This window comes from Schistocerca nitens, chromosome 1 (assembly GCF_023898315.1).
Source record: "Schistocerca nitens isolate TAMUIC-IGC-003100 chromosome 1, iqSchNite1.1, whole genome shotgun sequence".
Classification (NCBI taxonomy): domain Eukaryota; kingdom Metazoa; phylum Arthropoda; class Insecta; order Orthoptera; family Acrididae; genus Schistocerca; species Schistocerca nitens.
This window is the reverse complement of record NC_064614.1, coordinates 88,231,245-88,255,870: the sequence shown is the minus strand read 5'-3', so window position 1 is coordinate 88,255,870 and position 24,626 is coordinate 88,231,245. Positions and strand designations below refer to the sequence as shown.

The 24,626-nt window shown below is 45.3% G+C and overlaps 1 protein-coding gene across 1 annotated transcript in view; it reads right to left on the bottom strand.

Moving 5' to 3' along the window:
• LOC126242207 (scoloptoxin SSD20-like) overlaps nucleotides 1-24,626 on the bottom strand; it is a 63,722-nt gene that overhangs the window by 16,785 nt on the left and 22,311 nt on the right. Inside the window, exon 3 of the mRNA XM_049948111.1 lies at nucleotides 13,920-14,119. Coding sequence (XP_049804068.1) covers nucleotides 13,920-14,119 — 200 coding nt within the window. The remainder of the gene's footprint in view (nucleotides 1-13,919; nucleotides 14,120-24,626) is intronic.

The following is a 24,626-nucleotide window of genomic DNA, read 5'->3' as shown; positions in this document are numbered from 1 at the left end:
ACTAAGATGAGACCAGCCAGTTTTCCAGCATGTGGACAGGGAAGCTATTTCAAAAGAGGATACGCCCGCATCTCGTGGTCGTGGGGTAGCGTTCTCGCTTCCCACGCCCGGGTTCCCGGGTTCGATTCCCGGCGGGGTCAGGGATTTTCTCTGCCTCGTGATGGCTGGGTGTTGTGTGCTGTCCTTAGGTTAGTTAGGTTTAAGTAGTTCTAAGTTCTAGGGGACTTATGACCACAGCAGTTGAGTCCCATAGTGCTCAGAGCCATTTGAACCATTCAAAAGAGGATAGACAAGATGGTTGATCCCAACGGGATAATAACTCTCCAGTAGTGAGGTGCGTCTTTGAAAGGACATCAGCACCTAAGAAACAGACAGTTATAAAATACTCGTGGATATGTCGCGAGCTAGGGTTAACTCGTCCGACATCAACGGGAAGAGTCAGACCGACCGGCTGGAGATGGAACATAAACGAGATGTGACGGAATACGCCGCCTGTGTACATGTTAAGACATTGCGTCGTACAAACAAGATGGACGCCTTCACCCTAATATCGGGTAGACCTAATCCTCCTAGCATGCGGGGCCTGGCCACCAACTCGTACTGAACGGGAACGAGGTGTCGTTGCTACAAGGATCGACCGGATAGTTGATTGAGGCTGCAGGCCATCATCGCGGCAGGTGGGACAATCTGTGCTACCTAATACACTTTACTGAAAATACAGGTGTCTAAGGAGGCTAAGGAAACGGAGCTCGTATTCAAGGATCGCTCCCTGAACACGAATCGCAACCTTTCGCCAGTTAACTGCCGCCATTTTGGTCGGGTTGCGATCGACTACGACCTCTAAAGTCTTGTGGCGATCTACCACCGTTGCCCAAGGCGGCTACGGAGGCGGACGATAAAGTGGAGTGCTGTGCAGTTAGTTAGTAACGTAATTAGTTAGTAACATGTTTCATGGATCATTTTGCACGATAAATCGTAATGATGTAGAATGGGTCGTTATACATTGACATCGCAAATTAATTTGTACATATCGTTAAATTCTGAACATTTCATTTTCTTTCTTTCTTTCTTTTTTTTCCAAAAAAAGAAAAAAGAAAGATACGCAGATGTAACTTAGTAATCCCTACTCATCACCTTTTACACATTGCAATAATAGAAGTTCTTTTACAGAAAAAAGGAGATCTCAAGGGGAAACTTTCTAAGTTTGTTATCAAATTTTGCTTTACTATCTGCAAAGATGATTTTGTGCATTTGAAGGGGAACGACGCTGCAACAGACCATTCCAAGTCGGTGGGCACGTACGGCAACAATGCACCGTCATATGACAGTGCATAGATTGCACGACCATTCCAGTGTAGTCAAACACGTCTGAATGACGACCAACAAAGTTGTAGACCATCTCACTCTCTGAAGAACCAAGAATCGCAACAGAAGTGGAGGCCCTGGCGCTCTAAAGACCGGCGTATCACAGTCTACATCTACATCATATTCCTCAAGCCACCTAATGATGTGTGGCGGAGGGTACTTTTGTGCCACTGACTGAGCCCTCCAGCCCTGTTCCACTCTCGGATAATCCGTAGGAAGAATGATTGTGGGTAAGCGTCAGTATCGGCTCTAAATTCTCGAATTTTCTCCTTGTGGTCATTAGGCGGGACGTACGTGGGGGAGGGAGGGGGGGGAGTACTATGTTGTCCGACTCTTCCCGGAATGTGCACTCTCGTAGAAATTTCAATAGTAAATTTCTCAGTGGTGCACAACGCATCTCTTGTAACATCTGCGAATGGAGTTTGTTGAACATCTCCGTAACGCTCTTGTGCCCACTAAACGATCTTGTGACGAAACGTGCTGCTCTTTATGGGGTCTTCTCTATCTCTTCGGTCAGTCCTATCTGGTAGGGATCCCAGATACTATACTCTAGAATCGGTCGAACAAGCACCTGATGAGCCACTTCTTTCTTGAATGAGCTACGTTTTCTTAATATTCTTCCTACGAATCCGAGTCTGGCATCCGCTTTTCCCATTATTTGTTTAAGTGGTCATTTCACTTAAGGTGTGTTATAGCAGTAGTGGACACCGGAAGATCCTGAGGAAAATCCCAGCAGAGGGGTCGAAACGTCGACTATTTTAGAAGAAATGTGACGCGGCCTAATAACCCAGAAATTTTAACTTCACTTAAGGTCGCTCTGAATAGTTACGCCTAGATATTTTACAGCGAAGTGCAGCCGAAAAAAATGGTTCAAATGGCTCTGAGCACTGTGGGACTTAACATCTGTGGTCATCAGTCCCCTAGAACTTAGAACTACTTAAACCTAACTAACCTAAGGACAGCACACAACACCCAGTCATCACGAGGCAGAGAAAGAAGTGCAGCCGAGGCGACAGTAAAAAACACTGGTCAATTGCAAGTAGGACTCTCACACTGAGGGTTCTGTGGAGACTTACACATAATTCACCCAAACTGCGAATCTATAATCTCAACGATTTTTGCCTGTTTTCGGTATAGATACTGGCAAGATATCTGTTGTAACCGCGACCGGAACTGTCGCGGGATTACAGAGAATGAAAGCGCGGCGGGACCAAACGGGGGCGGCCCGTGAACAAACAAAACAAACGGGAAAGGACGGACAAGAACAATGATGGAAGATCGAGCAAGACCTTATGAACAACAACACGCAAGAAGCAATGCGGTTACAAGAGAGAACCTCACGAATCCACAACGTCCACACGTACACGGAAACGAAGTAAAGTAAACACGCTGTCTGTAGGCGAGATGTCGATAGACTCACACGAATATCAGACTGCCTCATTGAGCTTTGTTTTTGTTATTTCACTCCCCGAAATGGGGCGGGCTGACTGCGGCACAATATTCCGCTCTTCAGCCCGGAGAGTTACAGAAAAAAATGAGAAAAGTACACATAACATAGAATGGTATAAAGTGTTGATTAAACAAGAACAGAAATAGATGAGTGTAAATGGTAGATTTAAAAACAACATAGACCACAGGCACACACACATGCGAAGAATGAACACTGTGAGCCGGCCGAAGTGGCCGAGCGGTTCTAGGCGCTTCAGTCTGGAACCGCGCGACCGCTACGGTCGCAGGTTTGAATCCTGCCTCAGGCATGGATGTGTGTGATGTCCTTAGGTTAGTTAGGTTTAAGTAGTTCTAAGTTCTAGGGGACTGATGACCTCAGAAGTTAAGTCCCATAGTGCTCAGAGCCATTTGAACCATTCTTGAAACATTGTGAGTCGACACGAAAACAAAGAAGACTCCACAGTGGGAATTCAAATAAATGATACTGGCGTCTCTGTTGGTGCTGGTGGAACGTAGTACTGCACACAACACTGAAGAAACACTGACACCACAATGAACACGTTATATATCACTGCACCGAAGAGGACCTACCACGGGGTGAAGGGAGGAAGGGGGAAGAAAATGGGGAGCTAAGATGGTAGGGGGAAACCAGGAGGGGGGTAGGAGGGGGCAGTGGAGAGGAGAAGGAAAAGGAGCTGGAAGCCCAGGGGAGGGGGGGGAAGGAGAAAGAAGGTGTTCGTCAGCAGGGAAAAAGGAGGAAGAAGGGAAGGGGGAGAGGGAGGGAGAGAGGGAGCCCCAAGGAGGGGGGGGGGAAGAAGGAGGGATTAGATCTGGAAGGAGGGGTAGATGGAAGGCATGAGGACATCATCCTGGAGGGGGAGTTGGTGGAAGCCACCTTGGGCGAGGGTATGGAGTGTGTGGAGGTGGAGACTAGGCAGGACACTGTGGTACAGGGGTGGCAGCAGGCTAGAGAGGGAGAGGATGCGGGAAACTAAAGGATGGGGGGGATCCAGTTTGCGGGAGACGTATAGAATCCGTATTCATTAAAAGGAACAGGAGGAGATGGAGGAAGCAAATCAGATCATAAAGGATCTGTGTGGGGGATGGGAGACAGATGCAATAAGCGAGGTGGAGTGCATGGCACTCAAGGATTTGGAGGAATTTGTAGTAGGTGGGGGGGCGGACATCCAAACAGGGTGGGCATAACATAGGATGGGGTGAATGAGGGACTTATAGGTATGTAGGATAGTGGAAGAGTCTAATCCTCATGTTCGACCAGAGAGGAGTTTGAGGAGACGGAGATGTTTAGGTGCCTTGGCTTGCACTGTGAGGAGCTGGGGGGTCTAGGAAAGGTGGTGGTGGAGGGTGATGCCAAGGTACTTGAAGGTGGGAGTGAGGCCAATGGGGCGGCGATAGATGGTAAGGTAGAAATCTAGGAGGCAGAAGGAGGGGGTGGTGCGGCCTATGATGATTGCCTGAGTCTTTGAGGGATTGATCTTAAGGAGCCATTGGTTGCACCATGCAGTGAATGGGTCAAGGTGGGACTGGAGGTGGCGCTGGGAACGTTGGAGGAAGGGGGCAAGAGCAAGGAAGGCGGTGTGATTGGCATATTGCAGGAGATGGACGGGTGGTGGGGGCTGCGGCATGTCTGCCATGTATAAGAGGTAGAGGAGAGGGGAAAGGGCGGAGCCTTGGGGCACACCTGTGGAGGGGTAGAAAGTGTAAGAGTTGGAGTTGTGGATGGTAACATAGGAGGGGCGGTGAGAGAGGAAGGAGGCTACCAGGCGAACATAGTTGATGGGGAGGGCGTAAGTCTAGAGTTTGAAGAGGAGGCCGGGGTGCCATACACGGTCATCGGCGCGTTCGAGGTCGAGGGATACAAAGATGGTGGAGCGACGGGAATTGAGGTGAGTGGGAAGGAGGGGTCGTCAGGTGGAGGAGGACTCACTGAGCAAGAGGCAGATGCTTAAATACATGACAGGGTATGTCGCTATTGGCAACCGGGACCACGTGCTCCACCGTGGCGCCCTCACATTATACTCGGGCCAGGAGCGCGCACAGCCACGGCTTACAGAGTGACGGCTGCAGAGCCCTCTAGTGGTAATTGAGGTCCATGCTGTCTGGTGTGGATTCGAAACCCACGGCACTCGGTAACGGAATATCTGTCCCAGGAGTTCCGAGAGCATATCAAGATCTCTACAGTAGTTCCTCAGGCTAGCCCCGATATACAAAAACAAGGGAGTGGAGGATTATGTTTATATATGTAGATACAGAAGAAGACTTATTAAAAGATTTTTATTTACTTACTGAAACGTGAGTGCAACTTGCATTTTAAGTTTGTGTGCAGTAATGTTCATCTATTATCCTTTTGATGGATGACGAGTGCAACGCATGTTATAATGGCAAAAAGATATTTTTATGTGATATAACTACAGTTTAACGTTTTTAAGAGTTTTTTACTTTGCTTTTACTGTAAAATCTTGCTTCTTATCAAATTTCATGATTCTAGGTTAACAGGAATTACCCTGAAGGGTTCTGATGACTGAGTTTGCAAGTTGCTAAATGTTTGACATAAATGGTCGAATCTTTTTCTCAAATTGACTTACAAGCGTAAATGTTTTACACCGCCAAGGAATCATAAGCTTTTGTGTGTGACACGAATTTGAACATGATATAACAACTTGTTCCAAAGAAAAAGGGGTCTTAATAGGCGGACAGACAGAGGGATGGATACAAAATGATCAAAAAAACATTCTTTTCGTATGATATAATTACAAATTAAGAATTTTCCGGTTTTTTCCCTTTACTTGTAATCTGAAACAGTGCGTCTCTGCAAATTCCATGATTCTAGGTCGCTTTTGAAGATGAGTTTTCCAGTATCTAAATATTCGACATAGATGGTCGTATTTTTTGACTTGTGTGTTGTGTACTAAACTGGGGACCTAGAACCGACAGAGAGGCTTCGTCCCACCGTAGCCATCAGTGGTTCACAACCCCACAACATAACACTCACCCCACCGTCGCCCCACACCCAACCCACGGTTATTGTGCGGTTTGTGCGGTTTGGCCCCCAGTGGACCCCCCCCCCCCCTCCTCCCCTAGGAACGTCTCACACCAGATGAGTGTAATTCCAAATGTTTGCGTGGTAGAGAGTAATTATGGTGTGCTCGTACGTGGAGATAGTGTTTGCGCAGGAATCGCCGACATAGTGTAACTGAGGCGGAATAAGGGGAACCAGCCCGCATTCGCCGAGGCAAATGGAAAACCGCCTTACAAACCATCCACAGGCTGGCCGGCACACCGGACCTCGACACTAATCCGCCGGGACGATTAGCGCCGGGGACCGGCACGCCTTCCCGCTCAGGAAGCAGCGCGTTAGATGGCGCGGCCATCCGGGTGGGCTCTTTTTTTTTTTTTTTTTTTTACTTAATTGACTTACAAGTTTAAAATTTTAACGCTGCCAGGGGACCACAGACGTTAGTATGAGGCAAAAATGAACTTGATAGTTCTACCGGTTCCTGAGAAAAAAGATGCTTAACAGTCGGACAGACAGACAGACAGGTGGACAACAAAGCAATCCTGGAAGGGTTCTTTTTTACAGATTGAGGCACGAAAAGATAAAAAGCAAAAGTCTGTCAGGATCAGCTTTCAATATCTTGCAACCATCTTGAACATGACAAAGGTCACCGTCCGCTGGATTTTGCGACTGGTTACACAAATTAAAACAGCCTGCCGAATAGATGCAGCAGCAAAAATATTGCAGCCAAATGGTTCAAATGGCTCTAAGCACTATGGGACTTAACATCTGAGATAATCAGACCCCTAGACTTAGAACTACTTAAACCCAACTAACCTAAGGACATCACACACATCCATGCCCGAGGCAGGATTCGAACCTGCAACCACAGCAGCAGCGCGGGTCCGGACTGAAGCACCTAGAACCGCTCGGCCACAGCGGCCGGCTATTGCAGCCATGCCAGGCCTCACCATACGGCCTTTTTAGGCACCTAATCACTATGTGCAAATTATGGGTATCTCCCTATCATCCCAAGACAAACGATAGAAGCAAGCAATTAAAACAAGTGCATTCAGCGCTGCTGAAGCAAATGGCTCAAATGGCTCTGAGCACTACGGGACTTAACATCTGAGGGCATCAGTCCCCTAGAACTTACAACTACTTAAACCTAACTAACCTAAGGACATCACACAGATACATGCCCGAAGCAGGATTCGAACCTGCGACTGTAGCGGTCGCACGGTTCCAAACTGAAGCGCCTAGAACCGCTCGGCCACATCGGCCGGCTCTACTGAAGCAGGTGAAGACCCAACCAGCAAGGTGATGCTGTGTGTCTTTTGGGAGTTGCCATGGTGTGGTGCTACCAGACTATGCTAACTGTCAGAGAAGTACACTACCCAAATCTCTTGACGAGATAAGTGAGGTCGTCAAGACCCATCGTTGGAGGAGCGTATCCAACGAGGTGCTTTCGCTTCCTGTCAACACTGCAACTCGTTCTGCACAGGAGACTGTGATGCATGCTGCTTCATTGGGCTATCAAATTTTGCTTCACACAAAGCATTCTCCTGAAATGGCACCCAGTGACTTCTTAGTTTTTCCTCGTATAAAGGAAACATTCCGTGGCAGGCGTCTCCAGAACGACGAGAGATGATTATCGAGGTGGAACATTTCCTCAAGAACCAAAATGCAGTCTTGTGCAACTAAGGTCTCCGCCAGGTCACCCACCATTGTGAAAAATGTGTCGTATTGAAGGGTGAATATGTAAACAGCACTAAACACCATTGTTATGTTTCATGGAAGTATCTTGATTTCTTCGAGCTGCTAATTAAACATTATGACGTTGTCAAATGCTTAAAATGTAAAAAAATAAACAAAGATTACATTCCAACGATACGTTTGTGGGACAACGTTTTGTTGGTGAAAATAATCAGCTAGTCTCTAGTGTGCGAACACTATAACAATGAATGGAAAAAATTAAAAGAGTTGCTTTGAAAAATGGCTTCAAATCAAACATAGTAAGACTAAAGTAATGTATAACGAACATATCTAAAAGAAAATAGTACTAATTAACAATAAAATAATAGAGCAAAATCATATGCAGCATACGACTCAACAGACTGGCAATCCCTCACCTCTACACTAAAAGACAACAAAAACCACAAACCTGGTCAGAGAAACCCTTCCAAACACACACTCCAGAGTTAAATTCATGGGATAACCCACTGATTCTTTTAAGTTAAAAACTGGTGAACGGCAAGGGGATGGACTCTCCTCATTGCTCTTTAACTGTGCCCTAGAAAAAGTGGTCAGAGAGTGGAACACAAAGAATTTCGGTCGCAACGGCTTTCCGGCACATCCGAGGGAATTGTTTTCTTAACTCACTGGGACAAGCCGGCATCAGAGATTTAAAATAGTGCTTGTATTAAATCGCGATGTAACTGTAATTTGTAGCTGCGCCAGCACCAGTGAAGTGACAGTATGTGACCAACGTGGTGTTATGCAATGACCAACGTGATGTTATGCAATGGGCAGGGCCGTGGGGCGAGGTACTGTATGTGTATGTGCGTGTGTGTGTGTGTGTGTGTGTGTGTGTGTGTGTGTGTGTGGTAGCAGCTGAAAACGTGACGCCACAGTCACGAAGACTATCGTCTTGTGTCGATTAGTATCGAGCAAGACTGAGGAGCAAAGTGACACAGCTACAGGGACAGAGGGAAGCACCTGTTGCTTATGTTGAATCTCGTCGTTTTATTGTTTTGGTTATAGGAAATGATATTTTAAATTGAATTTCAGAATAATATTTTGTAAAAAAATGATTTCTCACTGTAAGTTTTCGAAACTGGTAATTTTTACGGCTGTGGTTGAGGGAGAGGTGAGGGGCGGGGGGGGGGGGGGAGCGGTTGTATGGTTGGAGAGATGCGTTGCGACACCTAAAATTTTAGAAATCAAACCCTGCGATGACGCATAGCGGAATCTGACTCGGAATAAAAAACAGAGACAAAGTCAGTTGCCTAGCGTTTGCAGAGATATGGTCCTGCTAGTCGAGACCTGAGAAGAAACCAAACTCGGACTATAAAAATGAGCAGAAAAAATTGGTCTCAAAATCTTCTTCGAAACTACCAACATAATGACAAACATAAAAATACCACCGAAGAGTCTTAAAATGGGAGGAAAAAATAGAAATCGTTAGAGAATTCAAATATCTTGGAGAGTGGATCAGCTGCAATGTCATCGACAAAAACTATGGAATCTAGAATAAATAGAGTTGTACTGGCCTTCCAACGCAACAAGGACACGTATAACAAAACGTCTCTCTCACGCAGTGCAAAAATTAGGCAATACAGCACGGTAATGAGATCAGAAGCGCTACACGCTGCCGGAACGCTGTCCATCAGCAACCATGGCCCATTTGAAAGGCTGGAGATAAAAAAGGAAGATATTAAGAAACATCCTAGGCCCCAAATTACATAGGAACAAACTGATCCATCAACAGATCGAAAAACTCTCAGACTGAAAGAAGAAAAGAAAAATTGATTTTTATGGTCACATCCTGAGTATGAACACAAATAGACAAAATGAAAAAAAAATTTTTTTTGACTACTTCTGTAACAAAGAAACAGAAGACTTAAAAGAACTACAAATCACAGAAAATATGCTCACAGATAAAACTGCAAAAAAGTGACCCAAGGCAAGAAAGACAGGTTCCAAGTCAAAATCAAAATGAAATGAACGATCCAAAGCTCTGAAGAAGAAAGGAAAACAATTGAGAAAGAATGAAACATTACTGGGGTAATAGAAAGACAGAGAACATTAAAAAGTGTCGGATCTAACTTATTCCAATGTCGGCTGAAATGAATGAATGAAGAAGAAGAAGAAGAAGAACCAGTTGATGAGTGTTTGTATGTGGTTAACTTGAAGACAATGTCTGGCTGGACAGAAAGAGATACAAATGGAAGAGCAAAATTGTGTGGAGTGTTTTTAGGAATACTAAGGTTTTTCAAACTAACCTTCTACTGTTTCTGAAAAGACAAGTTTACAATGAGGTTATGTTGTCAGTTCAGACTTGAGACATTGAGTTCCATGTCAAAACTGTCAAAGAATGCAGAGTGTTCAGCGAGGAATGGACAGATGCGTATTGCCAATTGGTAGCACAAATAGGAACCACGGACGGATCAGGGAGCAGGATGAGCGGACGATATAATTATGGTTTCAATGAATATGAAGGGTATTCCATAGAGAAAGCAGCTTTTGAAGTGCCCGCAATTACTTTCCAGTGAGCTGGCAGCATTGAAAGTGGCACGATTTTCATCCGATTCCTTTGTGGTCAATAACGAAGCGCTTTACAACGGAACAGCGTGTTGTCATAGTGAAAACGTCTTACAAATGTGGTGAATGTCGGTGCAAAAGCTGTTCGCTAACTCAATGGAATGTTTGGTCTATATAATGCATCGAATAAGACGACTATGCGAGACTGATCACTAAATTTGGGTAAACTGGTTCGGTTGTGGACATAAACCCTCGGGGCGACCTTGTGTTAGCCCTTCTGCTGAAAACGTGGGCATAGTGAGTGATAATGTTGCTGTAAGTTTGGTGAAACCTATTCGCCGACGTTCACAGCAGTTGGATATTGCCAGAACTAGCATGCAAAAAATGTGTGTGAAATCTTATGGCACTTAATTGCTAAGGTCTTCAGTCCCTAAGCTTACACACAATCTAAATTATCCTAACGGCAAACACACACACCCATGCCCGAGGGAGGACTCGAACCTCGGCCGGGACTAGCCGCACAGTCCATGACTGCAGCGCCTTAGACCGCTCGGCTAATCCCGCGCGGTAACTAGCATGTACCGAGTTTTCAAAAAAGATATATACCTTTGGCCAGAAAATCCAACTGATACAAGAACTGAAGCCAAACGAAAGTGGAAAGAGTGAAACATTTGTACAATGGGTGCTTACGAAATAAAGAGTGAATAATAATTTCATAATTTCATCAACAAAATAATGTTCACTGATGAGGTGCTCTTTCTGTTGAACGGCTTCGTGGACAAGCAAAATTGCACGATCTGGGGCACAGAAAATACTCGAGTAGGTGTGGAGAAACCAGTAATATTTCATACATGATTACAGGTGGCATATACAGCAATAATATGCACAATTACTTAATGTCATCAATAAATTTATGTGTTATTATGCACTCAGAAGTTGCATTCTTTATGGGACACCCTTCAAAATGGAGGTGGGTGGGACGTGTAGGCTGCCACACGAGTGGTAACTGGCCCAAAGAGATCCTTCGCTGAGACGATGACCTAATGGAAGATGGGTAGGTGACATTAGAAAACAAGCAAGAATTACTTGGGTGTGTGTAGATGAGGATTTTAATGCAGGGATGAATTCCGAGGAACCTTTTCTCCAGCAGTGGATGCCAGATGACTGGTGCTGATGATGGCTACGATGATAATGATGATTTTAGCCCGACGAGTATTTTTTTCTGAAGGAAAAACAGCGACTTAGACACATCTACTCACCTGTGCAAAATGTCGTAGGCAGCCTGTAACTCTGTGATTAAGAACCTGTTCACTCTACAAGCTGTATAATACGTGAATAAAATGTCACCCTTGTGGAACAATTGATTCAGGTCACTGTAAATCCATTACCGAGGAGCAGAGGGGTCCGTAAGTGGAGTAGGGGACGGTTTACCCCTCATGGAACTTGAAGCACAGAAGTTTTACTTATCACAGAATTCTGACATATTTCTAGATTTCTGCGATTGTACTACATCACAGATTGCGCAGCGTGACGGAAAACATTGAGGATCTAGTAACGTGTATGTAGTGTTGGTCTGTTCGGTTGTTAGGCATGTCCACAATTTCACAAAGACGCCCCATCCCTCTGCTACATAACAATGATTTACCATTTGTATGTGGTCAAAGAAGATCAGTCACGGCTTTCTCCTATCACATTCCTTTCTACAGTCACCGAGCGGTTGTAACAGATTCTCAAAAGCATGGTTTTGCAATAACGTGAGAGAGTTCATCCAGACTTCGTGTATGGAATCAAATGTGTTGACTGAAGAGAGAAAATATCATTTTCTGCGCTACAAGACAGAAAATAATAAGAAATTTCAAGGTCAAAAGCTCTCTACTCCAGCAATGGTGACTTTCTCAAACTCCACGGAGTGCAATACAGCTCGAGACGCAGCAATAGAATTACGAATTCAACACTCCAGTTTTTTTCGTGGTTGCACAAAAACGTGCTAAACTGGGAAAACGAGGACCATATTGAGTAAGCCATATGCGGTTAAGAGTCGGTTATAACGGCCATTTTGAGTTTGTTTCGGAAGGCTTCCCACGTTTGTCTGGCCTGAGTTACGTTTCATCCAAACAACGAAAAAATATAGTTTTCAAAGCAGATTTTATTTGAACTCAATTACACCAGACAAATCTGAAAAACATAAAGCAAGCAAATAGCTTAATAAATCCGTTATCGCGATGTGAAATTCTGTAAGCAAACGATGTGTTGTAGATGGGGTCAAAGCTGAATAACCGTTTTTAAAGTTTATATCCTGTTTCTCCATTTCGAAAAGTATTAATCAGTGACATTTCTGCAGTTGGTTTTGTTGACCAACAAGCTTATATCCAGTTTTTTTTAATTGTTTCCTTCTTCAGATTTTTAATTTTCTGTGTGAAACTAACATTATTGTTATATGAAAAAAGTTTTTTTGTGAATATTTCTAAGTGTATTTTGTAACTCGTTGGTGGTGCTGGATTTAACCACATGGGGGATGTAATTTTACATTGTTAAATTGAAAAGGGCGACTCTATACTCATAATGACACTATAAAAATTGTACTTTACACATAATAAAGAAGTATGCTTACCTTTCGGGTAACAAAGTAATCTGCTTTCAACTTGATAGGATTGGAAATAACAAACAACCAGTAGGCAGAATTAAAGGTTTTTTAATCCTTTACCATGGTTTCGACAAATTTGAATTTGTCTTCTTCATAAGAAAAACGAACTCGTAAAATCACATATTGACATAAATGGATGCTGAAGCCATTTTTCTTATTAAGAAGACAAATTAATTTTTGTCGAAAGTATGGTAAAGGGTTAACAAACCTTTAATTCTGTAAATAGTTGGCTGTTACTTCCAGTCCTATCAAGTTTCTATGTGCACCATTGCTGAAGTGCTGCCATATTTAAAATTCTAGAATTTTATGATTTACTTTCAAAAAGTATGGTGTTGAAACTATCAATCTGCTGACATACGAAACATTTAGTGTACTGCCTGTCAAATTTAGTTACAGGGGTATGACACATTCTCAAACACGTCGAATCAGTTATATCAAATCTGGTCCCTTCTTGGATAAATTTCTATGGATGACTATGTCAGAAATTGTATTTTAAGGGGTAAGACGAACTTTGTCTATCTTCATAGCTGATCACTCAGAGAACCCAGGTTCGATTCCTGATACTGCCAAGGAGTTTTCCTTGGTGGCAGAACTGAAACAGGATCCACTCAGTTTCATGATGCCAATTGAGGAGATACTTGAGCAAGTAGTCGTGGTGTGTCTGGGTATGCCAACCCGACAACGGCTGGGAGGACAGTGTGCTTACCACGAGCACACCGCATCCAAGTGATGCTATTGGCTGATGGGTGGGACCCGATTGACCTGCTTGTGGTCAGAACAGTAGAGCTGAAGATGGAACCTCTCGGTTGTATTGGAATGCCATGAAATGGATATTTGGTGCATACATATCAGGATACAGGCAGAAGTAATGCTGTGAGGCTGGGTAAGAACATAGCCCAGAAGAGGCGAAATCATGAGTTCGTGTCGCAGACTGGCACACAGTGTTAGTAAACCAGGAAATTTCAAAGACATATTTTTTTATGTTTGCTGTGCAGCAGCATTGGTGGACTGAATTCTGAGAATTTGTTGGAACACAGTGCAAGAGTCTGATATAGCACACACAACTACTACAATTCACTTCATCTTTTGTTCACATATCCTCCCATTCAAAGAATGGATGTTTCTTGATGCAGGCAGTTAACAGCTGATTCATACTTAGCTTGGGACTGTATTTATACTGACACTGAGTTGAGAGTGCTGGCAACTGCGACTGCATCTCCATTCGATGCCCTTATACAAAATCCACTGGCGTCAGAATCGAGATCTGTGTCCATGTTGTCCGCACTGTAGAGAATATCCTCTGTAGATATGCGGTCGGATAAGATTTTCATAATTCCCACAAGGCGGTCACTGGAAAGCAACTGCTGTAGAGTCTTGTTCACCTGAAGCAGAAAACCCATATTCCAAAACAGAAGAATGATTCTGGAAGAATATCAATGCACATAATACAGGGTGATTCAAAAAGAATACCACAACTTTAGGAATTTAAAACTCTGCAACGACAAAAGGCAGAGCTAAGCACTATCTGTCGGCGAATTAAGGGAGCTACAAAGTTTCATTTAGTTGTACATTTGTTCGCTTGAGGCGCTGTTGACTAGGCGTCAGCGTCAGTTGATGCTAAGATGGCGACCGCTCAACAGAAAGCTTTTTGTGTTATTGAGTACGGCAGAAGTGAATCGACGACAGTTGTTCAGCGTGCATTTCGAACGAAGTATGGTGTTAAACCTCCTGATAGGTGGTGTATTAAACGTTGGTATAAACAGTTTACAGAGAATGGGTGTTTGTGCAAAGGGAAAAGTTCTGGACGGCCGAGAACGAGTGATGAAAATGTAGCACGCATCCAGCAAGCATTTGTTCGCAGCCCAGGAAAATCGACTCGCAGAGCTAGCAGAGAGCTGCAAATTCCACAATCAACTGTATGGAGAGTCCTACGAAAAAGGTTAGTTATGAAACCTTATCGTCTGAAATTGGTTCAAGAACTGTCTGCAGCTGATAAGATTAAAAGAATCGATTTCTGTGATTTTATCCTTGCTCAAATGGAAACAGATGAATCTTTCGTTTCAAAGATTGTGTTTAGTGATGAAGCAACTTTCCACACTAACGGGAAAGTCAACCGTCACAATGTCTGTATATGGGGCACTGACAATCCGCGGGAAACAACTCAGTATGAACGTTACTCGCCTAAGGTGAACGTTTTCTGTGCCATTTCAGCCAATAAAGTTTTTGGTCCCTTTTTCTTCGAAGGTGCTACTGTAACTGGACTACAGTATCTGGAGATGTTAGAGAATTGGCTGTTCCCTCAGCTCGAACAAGAAGCACAACAATTCATATTTCAGCAGGATGGAGCGCCACCACATTGGCACTTATCTGTCCGTAACTACCTGAACGTCAACTACCCGAGGCGATGGACCGGCCGCCAGGCAGCCCGTGACAGAGCACTTCATCACTGGCCTCCAAGAAGCCCTGATCTTACCCCTTGCGATTTTTTCTTATGGGGGTATGTTAAGGATATGGTGTTTCGGCCACCTCTCCCAGCCACCATTGATGATTTGAAACGAGAAATAACAGCAGCTATCCAAACTGTTACGCCTGATATGCTACAGAGAGTGTGGAACGAGTTGGAGTATCGGGTTGATATTGCTCGTGTGTCTGGAGGGGGCCATATTGAACATCTCTGAACTTGTTTTTGAGTGACAAAAAAACCTTTTTAAATACTCTTTGTAATGATGTATAACAGAAGGTTATATTATGTTTCTTTCATTAAATACACATTTTTAAAGTTGTATTCTTTTTGAATCACCCTGTATAGTATTTCAAGGACGTGGGTAAGTATTGCATTCTTAATGAAAAGAAGTATCACCGTACATAAGTGAAATGGCAGATGTAAAAATCTTTGGTCTTACCTGTGATGACATGAAGAATCCACTGAATGCTGTCCCTGTTGTAAAGCAGGAAATAAAAGTTTAGAACCCACGTTTGTATCGAATGAAGTAGTAGCTACTTACCTTTTATTTATGTCGGTTACACGTTTCAAAGGCATAAATCTCCATCATTAGGTGCATTTACATGGAGTAATTAGCATGTGTATGTTGTGTTACGAGTTTGGAGTAACTTGTGGCACTGCCTAGCAGAGAAAAACAAAACACTAGTTCAGTACATGGCTCATAGTTCTTAGGGGTATTTGACTGAAAGTACGAATGAAAATATAAATGTCTCTACCGGACATTGCCCGAGATTACTCCAGAATCATAACACAAGAATCCATAGAATCCACCTGATTATGGACGTTTGAACCTTTAAAACGTGTTGTGGAAATAAACAGTAAATGGTGACGGTAAACTTGCTTGTTTCATTCGGTATCTATGACCATCAAGGTAAAGCCTAACAAAAAAAGTTTCCGTTTTTGTTATTTTAGTCCAGAAATGTTCAAACTTTCTTGAGTCGCATGGTGCACCCTTCATTCATATCTGTAGTGTCCCTAAAGTTCATCTTCTCACAGCAACAGTTCCTCTCTAGATGACACATCGGCGGAGAACAGTTCCTGCCCTGACAGCTGACTCCATCCGACATGCTTACGTTATGTACTACTCATTTACATGGTATGTACCCTGTGTTGGTCCACCTTTGGAACGCATTATAGCCGCGAATTCCTTGGTAGGTTTCCGAGAGTTTAATGAGTCAAATACTTACGCACAGGTCTCGCAATTCCCGCAAATTGCGGGGCCCGTGGTTTGTGAGAGCAGAGTTGATATCCAATAGCATCCGTAATGTGTTCCATCGGTTTCAGATCAGGTGAACCTGGCGGCTAAGACATCAACGTGAGTACACTATCATGCTCCTCAAGTGACTGTATCACGAATCTAGCCTCGTGACACAGACAGTTATCCTGCAAAAAAATGCTATTGCTGTCGGCAAGGCCACCAAACACGAAGGAATGGAGATGGTCCGTAGTAATATTCATATTATATACAGGGTGTTTCACTAAATGTGTTTGCCTCTGTAAGTTACGAAGTAACAGGCGACGGAAATATTTATTGCGTTAGGTCACCATAAGAAACGTTACACTGTCTGTGGAGCTATGAACATAGTTTATTGTGTTACTATCGAAAAAATGTTCAAATGTGTGTGAAATCTTATGGGACTTAACTGCTAAGGTCATCAGTCCCTAAGTTGACACACTACTTAACCTAAACTATCCTAAGGACACACACACACACACACCGATGCCCGAGGGAGGACTCGAACCTCCGCCGGGACCAGCTGCACAGTCCGTGACTGCAGCGCCTTAGACCGTGCGGCTAATCCCACGCGGCTATTATCGAAATAGTTACAGCAAAAAGGTACAATTTTTTAAATGGAACAATTGTTGTTTCTATTGTGCACTGGAATCAGTAACATCAGCTGTGTATACATCAATTTAAATTACATTTCTATCATTTTTAGTTTGGGAGCTACAACCCTTCAAAGTTTCAGGGGCAGATACCATATACGCTGCGCATAACGCAATGCGACTTCTAAATGTGGTGCGGCCGAGTTGTAACGTTGCCGGTGGCACGGAGCGAGAAGCTTCCTCGATGCGCTGTTAGACTACCGACTGTCGCCGCACACGGCCGTATACCTGACAGTTCGAGCCACACAAACAAACGGGACTCAATATACCACAGTTACTGGCACCGGATGAAGATGGAATACAGGAACAACGAGTACGTTGACATGTTGCTGATGTTCGGCGAGTGCCGACACGATGCCACTAAAGCAGCCATGGCGTACACCGTGAGATATCCTAGGCGAAGAGCTCCGGCAGCCATTACGTTCTTACGTGCCGAACAATAACCTCGGGAAAGAGGCAGCTTAGTAATGCGCCGCAGTAACAGACGAAGAACTGCAAGAAGGGAGGAGACGGAGGTGTTTGTTTTAGCTGCAGTACACCAGCCGGCCGAAGTGGCCGTGCGGTTAAAGGCGCTGCAGTCTGGAACCGCGAGACCGCTACGGTCGCAGGTTCGAATCCTGCCTCGGGCATGGATGTTTGTGATGTCCTTAGGTTAGTTAGGTTTAACTAGTTCTAAGTTCTAGGGGACTAATGACCTCAGCAGTTGAGTCCCATAGTGCTCAGAGCCATTTTTTGCAGTACACCACGATCCTCATGACAGCTTACGAGCAGTTGCTGCAGTCGCTGGTGTCAGTCTCACATCTGTGTGGCGTATAGTACACAGCCACAGGTTTCACCCGTACCGCCTCTCACTGACCCAAGTGCTGCATGGGAACGATTTCCGTGCGAGAGCTACGTTCTGTGAATGGGCCATGCGGAATTTCACGCTGGAGTCTTTACAAGGTGTTGTGTTCTCTGATGAGTCCACGTTCACAAATTATGGAGCAGTGAATCGCCATAACTTGCACTTCTGGGCCGCAGACAATCATCGGTGGATACGACCTGTCGACCGTCAACGTAGGTGGTCTATTAATGTATGATGTGGAATCCTTGGGGATGAAATCATCGCCGGCCGATGTGGCCGAGCGGTTCTAGGCGCTTCAGTCTGGAGCCGCGCGACCGCTATGGTCGCAGGTTCGAATACTGCCTCGGGCATGGAGGTGTGTGATGTGCTTAGGTTAGTTAGGTTTAAGTAGTTCTAGGTTCTAGGGGACTGATGACCTCAGATGTTAAGTCCCATAGTGCTCAGAGCCATTTGAACCATTTTGAAATCATCGATCCACACTACTTCCCAGGTACAATGACAGGTGAGTTATATCGCGCGTTTATAGTTGACAGTTTGGGTGGTGTCCTTGAACATGTGTGTCTACACACGAGAGTCCATATGTGGATGCAGCACGAAGTCACCCAGCACATTATGCGCGTGCTGTTGTGGAAGAACTACACTCCTGGAAATGGAAAAAAGAACACATTGACACCGGTGTGTCAGACCCACCATACTTGCTCCGGACACTGCGAGAGGGCTGTACAAGCAATGATCACACGCACGGCACAGCGGACACACCAGGAACCGCGGTGTTGGCCGTCGAATGGCGCTAGCTGCGCAGCATTTGTGCACCGCCGCCGTCAGTGTCAGCCAGTTTGCCGTGGCATACGGAGCTCCGTCGCAGTCTTTAACACTGGTAGCATGCCGCGACAGCGTGGACGTGAACCGTATGTGCAGTTGACGGACTTTGAGCGAGGGCGTATAGTGGGCATGCGGGAGGCCGGGTGGACGTACCGCCGAATTGCTCAACACGTGGGGCGTGAGGTCTCCACAGTACATCGCTGTTGTCGCCAGTGGTCGGCGGAAGGTGCACGTGCCCGTCGACCTGGGACCGGACCGCAGCGACGCACGGATGCACGCCAAGACCGTAGGATCCTACGCAGTGCCGTAGGGGATCGCACCGCCACTTCCCAGCAAATTAGGGACACTGTTGCTCCTGGGGTATCGGCGAGGACCATTCGCAACCGTCTCCATGAAGCTGGGCTACGGTCCCGCACACCGTTAGGCCGTCTTCCGCTCACGCCCCAACATCGTGCAGCCCGCCTCCAGTGGTGTCGCGACAGGCGTGAATGGAGGGACGAATGGAGACGTGTCGTCTTCAGCGATGAGAGTCGCTTCTGCCTTGGTGCCAATGATGGTCGTATGCGTGTTTGGCGCCGTGCAGGTGAGCGCCACAATCAGGACTGCATACGACCGAGGCACACAGGGCCAACACCCGGCATCATGGTGTGGGGAGCGATCTCCTAAACTGGCCGTACACCACTTGTGATCGTCGAGGGGACACTGAATAGTGCACGGTACATCCAAACCGTCATCGAACCCATCGTTCTACCATTCCTAGACCGGCAAGGGAACTTGCTGTTCCAACAGGACAATGCACGTCCGCATGTATCCCGTGCCACCCAACGTGCTCTAGAAGGTGTAAGTCAACTACCCTGGCCAGCAAGATCTCCGGATCTGTCCCCCATTGAGCATGTTTGGGACTGGATGAAGCGTCGTCTCACGCGGTCTGCACGTCCAGCACGAACGCTGGTCCAACTGAGGCGCCAGGTGGAAATGGCATGGCAAGCCGTTCCACAGGACTACATCCAGCATCTCTACGATCGTCTCCATGGGAGAATAGCAGCCTGCATTGCTGCGAAAGGTGGATATACACTGTACTAGTGCCGACATTGTGCATGCTCTGTTGCCTGTGTGTATGTGCCTGTGGTTCTGTCAGTGTGATCATGTGATGTATCTGACCCCAGGAATGTGTCAATAAAGTTTCCCCTTCCTGGGACAATGAATTCACGGTGTTCTTATTTCAATTTCCAGGAGTGTAAAAACAGGTTTGCAGGAAGATGGTTGGGGCGCCATGGTACTCAGTCATGGCCTGCAAGGTCGCCCGATTTAACACCATTAAATTTCTTTTTGTGCGTATATCTAAAGGATCGTGTTTGTCACTGAACCCACATCCCCAGATGATCTAAAACGGCGCATCGAGGAAGCACGTTGCTCCGTGACACCGGCGATGTTACATCTCGTCCGCAGATCCTTTAGAAGGCGCATTGCATTGTGAATTCACGAACATGGACACACATTTGAACATTTCATTTAAATCAACTTCCCACCGCCAGAACATCCATCACCCACCACACAGCCATGTATTATGTACAGCGAGTGGTATCTGTCCCTGAAACTTTGAAGGGTTGTAGCTCCCAAACTAAAAGTTATAGGAATGTAATTTAAATTGATGTAAACACAGCTGCTGTTGCTGGTTCCAGTGCATGACAGAAACAACTATTGTTCCATTTAAAAAATTGTATCTTTTTGCTGTAACTCTTTGGATAATAACACAGTAAACTATGTTCATAGCTCCGCAGACAGTGTAACGTTTCTTATGGTGACTTACCGTAATAAATATTTCCGTCGCCTATTACTTCGTAACTTAGAGACACAAACACATTTAGTGAAACACCCTGTAAACTTTCAGGAAACATTCCTCACACACAAAGAAAGAAAATGTTATGTGGACATGTGTCCGTAAACGCTTACTTTCCATGTTAGAGCTCATTTTATTACTTCTCTTCAAATCACATTAATCATGGAATGGAAACACACAGCAACAGAACATACCAACGTGACTTCAAACAATTTGTTACAGGAAATGTTCAATATGTCCTCCGTTAGCGAGGATACATGCATCCACCCTCCGTCACATGTAATCCCTGATGCGCTCATGTAGCCCTGGAGAATGGCGTATTGTATCACAGCGGTCCACAATACGAGCACGAAGAGTCTCTACATTTGGTTCCGGGGCTGCGTAGACAAGAGCTTTCAAACGCCCCCATAAATGAAAGTCAGGATGGTTGAGGTCAGGAGAGCGTGGAGTCCATGAAATTGATCCGGGTCTACCAATCCATCGGTCACCGAATCAGTTGTTGAGAAGCGTACGAACACTTCGACTGAAATGTGCAGGAGCTCCATCGTGCATGAACCACATGTTGTGTCGTACTCGTAAAGGCACATGTTCTAGCAGCACGGGTAGAGTATCCCGTATGAAATCATGATAACGTGCTCCATTGAGCATAGGTGGAAGAACATGGGGCCCAATCAAGACATCACCAACAATGCCTGCCCAAACATAGAGCAATGAGTCGCATGTCAACACAAGCACCGAAGTCAACATTACCTTCCTTCAATTGGGCCAACTGGCGGTGAATCGAGGAAGTACAGTACATACTGACGAAACTAAAATGAGCTCTAACATGGAAATTAAGCGTTTCCGGACACATGTCCACATAACATCTTTTCTTTCTTTGTGTGTGAGGAATGTTCCCTGAAAGTTTGGCCGTACCTTTTTGTAACACCCTGTATAGCTGTCATGGTGTATTCCGTTGCTACTATAGATCCTATAGAAGCCCAGGTAAATCTTCCTCATAGAATAACATTGACCCACGTCGGTCTGCGTAGGTGGTGCAGTGCGTGTTTTGAGAAGCCATTTGTCTCACTGATGGCTTATCTGGACACGACCATCAACCTGGTGTAGCAAAAAACTTGATTCATCTGAGCAGACGACGCTTATATTGAGCCACGGTCCAATCTCAATGATCCTGCGTCCATTGCAATTATAATTGATGACGTCATCGGGTCCACAGGGGAAGATGTGCAGTCAACTGCGAAGCACAGTGTTCAGCGGTATGCTGAACTGTGTCCTCTGAAACAGTGGCGCCTGTACCAGCTGTTGTCAGATCTGCCATATATGGCCACCTGTCCCGGTATACAGAGCAGGAAAGCTCCAAACTCCACGCTCTGTGATGAGATGTGGACGTCCAACATCATGTCACCAATATGTGGTTTCAGTACCCTTCTATCACTTTCTGTAGATGCTCACGAGAGTAGCAGGGGATCAGCCGACCAGCTTTGCAGTTTCCGAGATGCTCGTTTCCAGGCGCTGGGCCACAACAATCTACCCTTTCTCATAATCGCTTATGTCAGTGGATTTCCCTGTTTGCAACCAGTATCATCGCTAGAATGACAACTCATTCGTCTCTGGTGTGCCCATCACGTCAAGTGCCCGAAATGCCAAGATTCAACTTCCGGTGGGCAGTAGTCGTAATGTTTGGGCGCATCCGTGTATTTTTGGTGGGACTCGTGCTCAGGAAATCTATTTTAAGCTGTAACTCCTCACTCGTGTTACTTCAGTCAGTTGTACAGGTGATAACCTCAGTCTCGTGGACAGAGGAAACTTGTTGATTTGGTGATTCTGCAATTTCGAAGAGCTTGTAATTCAGTACCCCATCAAAGCGGCCTAAAAAAAATATTTTTTTACGGGTTATCTAACGAGGTTTGCCATTAGAACAGCCGTCATATGTGATTAAATGCAACCCCCGTAAATATTTAACAGCGGTACAAATACTGTCACAATCGGATACGTCTCACCATAATTTAAAAATCTAGAGTTAAGCGCTATTGGGCTTGGCTAGCACATGGATAGCTGACCGTCCGAGTCTGCCAGTTGTTGGCAAGCGAGGTGCACTCAGCCATTTTGGGACCAATTGAGAAGCTACACTACTGGCCATTGAAATTGCTACACCACGAAGATGACGTGCTACAGACGCGAAATTTAACCGACAGGAAGAAGATGCTGTGATATGCAAAAGATTAGCTTTTCAGAGCATTCACACAAGGTTGGCGCCGGTGGCGACACCTACAACGTGCTGACATGAGGAAAGTTTCCAACCGATTTCTCATACACAAACAGCAGTTGACCGGGGTGAAACGTTGTTGTGATGCCTCTTGTAAGGAGGAGAAATCGGTACCATCACGTTTCCGACATTGATAAAGGTCGGATTGTAGCCTATCGCGATTGCGGTTTATCGTATCGCGACATTGATGCTCGCGTTGGTCGAGATCCAATGACTGTTAGCAGAATATGGAATCGGTGGGTTCAGGAGGGTAATACGGAACGCCGTGCTGGATCCCAACGGCCTCGTATCAGCAACAGTCGAGGTGACAGGCATATTATCCGCATGGCTGTAACGGATCGTGCAGCCACGTCTCGATCCCTGAGTCAACAGATGAGGAACGTTTGCAAGACAACAACCATCTGCACGAACAGTTCGACGACGTTTGCAGCAGCATGGACTATCAGCTCGGAGACTATGGCTGCGGTTATCCTTGACGCCGCATCACAGACAGGAGCTCCTGCGATGGTGTACTCAACGACGAACCTGTGTGCACGAATGGCAAAACGTCATTTTTTCGGATGAATCCAGTTTCTGTTTACAGCATCATGATGGTCGCATCCGTGTTTGGCGACATTGCGGTGAACGCACATTGGAAGCGTGTATTCGTCATCGCCATACGGCATATCACCCGGCGTGATGGTATTGGGAGCCGTTGGTTACACGACTCGGTCACATCTAGTTCGCATTGACGGCACTTTGAACAATGGACGCTAGATTTCAGCAGATCATGCACGACTGCATGTTGCAGTTCCTGTACGGGCCTTTCTGGGAACAGAAAATGTTCGACTGCTGCCCTGACCAGCACATTCTCCAGATCTCTCACCAATTGAAAACGTCTGGCCAATGGTGGCCGAGCAACTGGCTCGTCACAATACGCCAGTCACTAGTCTTGATGAACTGTGGTATCGTGTTGAAGCTGCATGGACGGCTGTAACTGTACACGTCATGCAAGCTCTGTTTGACTCAATGCCCAGGCGTATCAAGGCTGTTATTACGGCTAGAGGTGGCTGTTCTGGATACTGATTTCTCAGGATCTATGCAGCCAGATGGCGTGAAAATGTAATCACATGTCAGTTCTAGTATAATATATTTCTCCAATGAATCCTGTTTATCATCTGCATTTCGTCTTGGTGTAGCAATTTTAATGGCCAGTAGTGTACTTGCTGAGAATAAGCGGCTCCAATCACGAAAGCTGACAACGACCAGGAGAGCGATGTGCTGACCAAATGCTCCTCCATATCCGTATCGAATGACACCTATCGGCTGAGTATAACACAGCGGTCGGTCGGCTCGGTTGACTCTTCTAACGTCTGTTCGGTCGAAGAGAGCAGCTATTTTTTATTTAGTGAAAACGACCTGCCACTGGTTACACAAACGTTAAGTGCAGTTGGCTTTTTTTACATGGCACTGTGCCATTGGTACACATGTAGTCCTTAATCATATTAAAGAGAGTTAAAAAGTAGAAAGAAATTCAGAGGATTAAGAAGTGCTAACATTAGTGAAAAGTGACAAGCAGTAAAAATTATTTCATAAGTCCGCAATACTGTCGCTGACCTCAACCAATTCTATAAAACATCGATAAATTTAAGTTGAATTTAAATTGAGAACCATCCCATAATTCGGAAATAACAACTTAGATTCATTTCTGTACAACAAAGTAACAAAAACAGTCCACATAGTACATG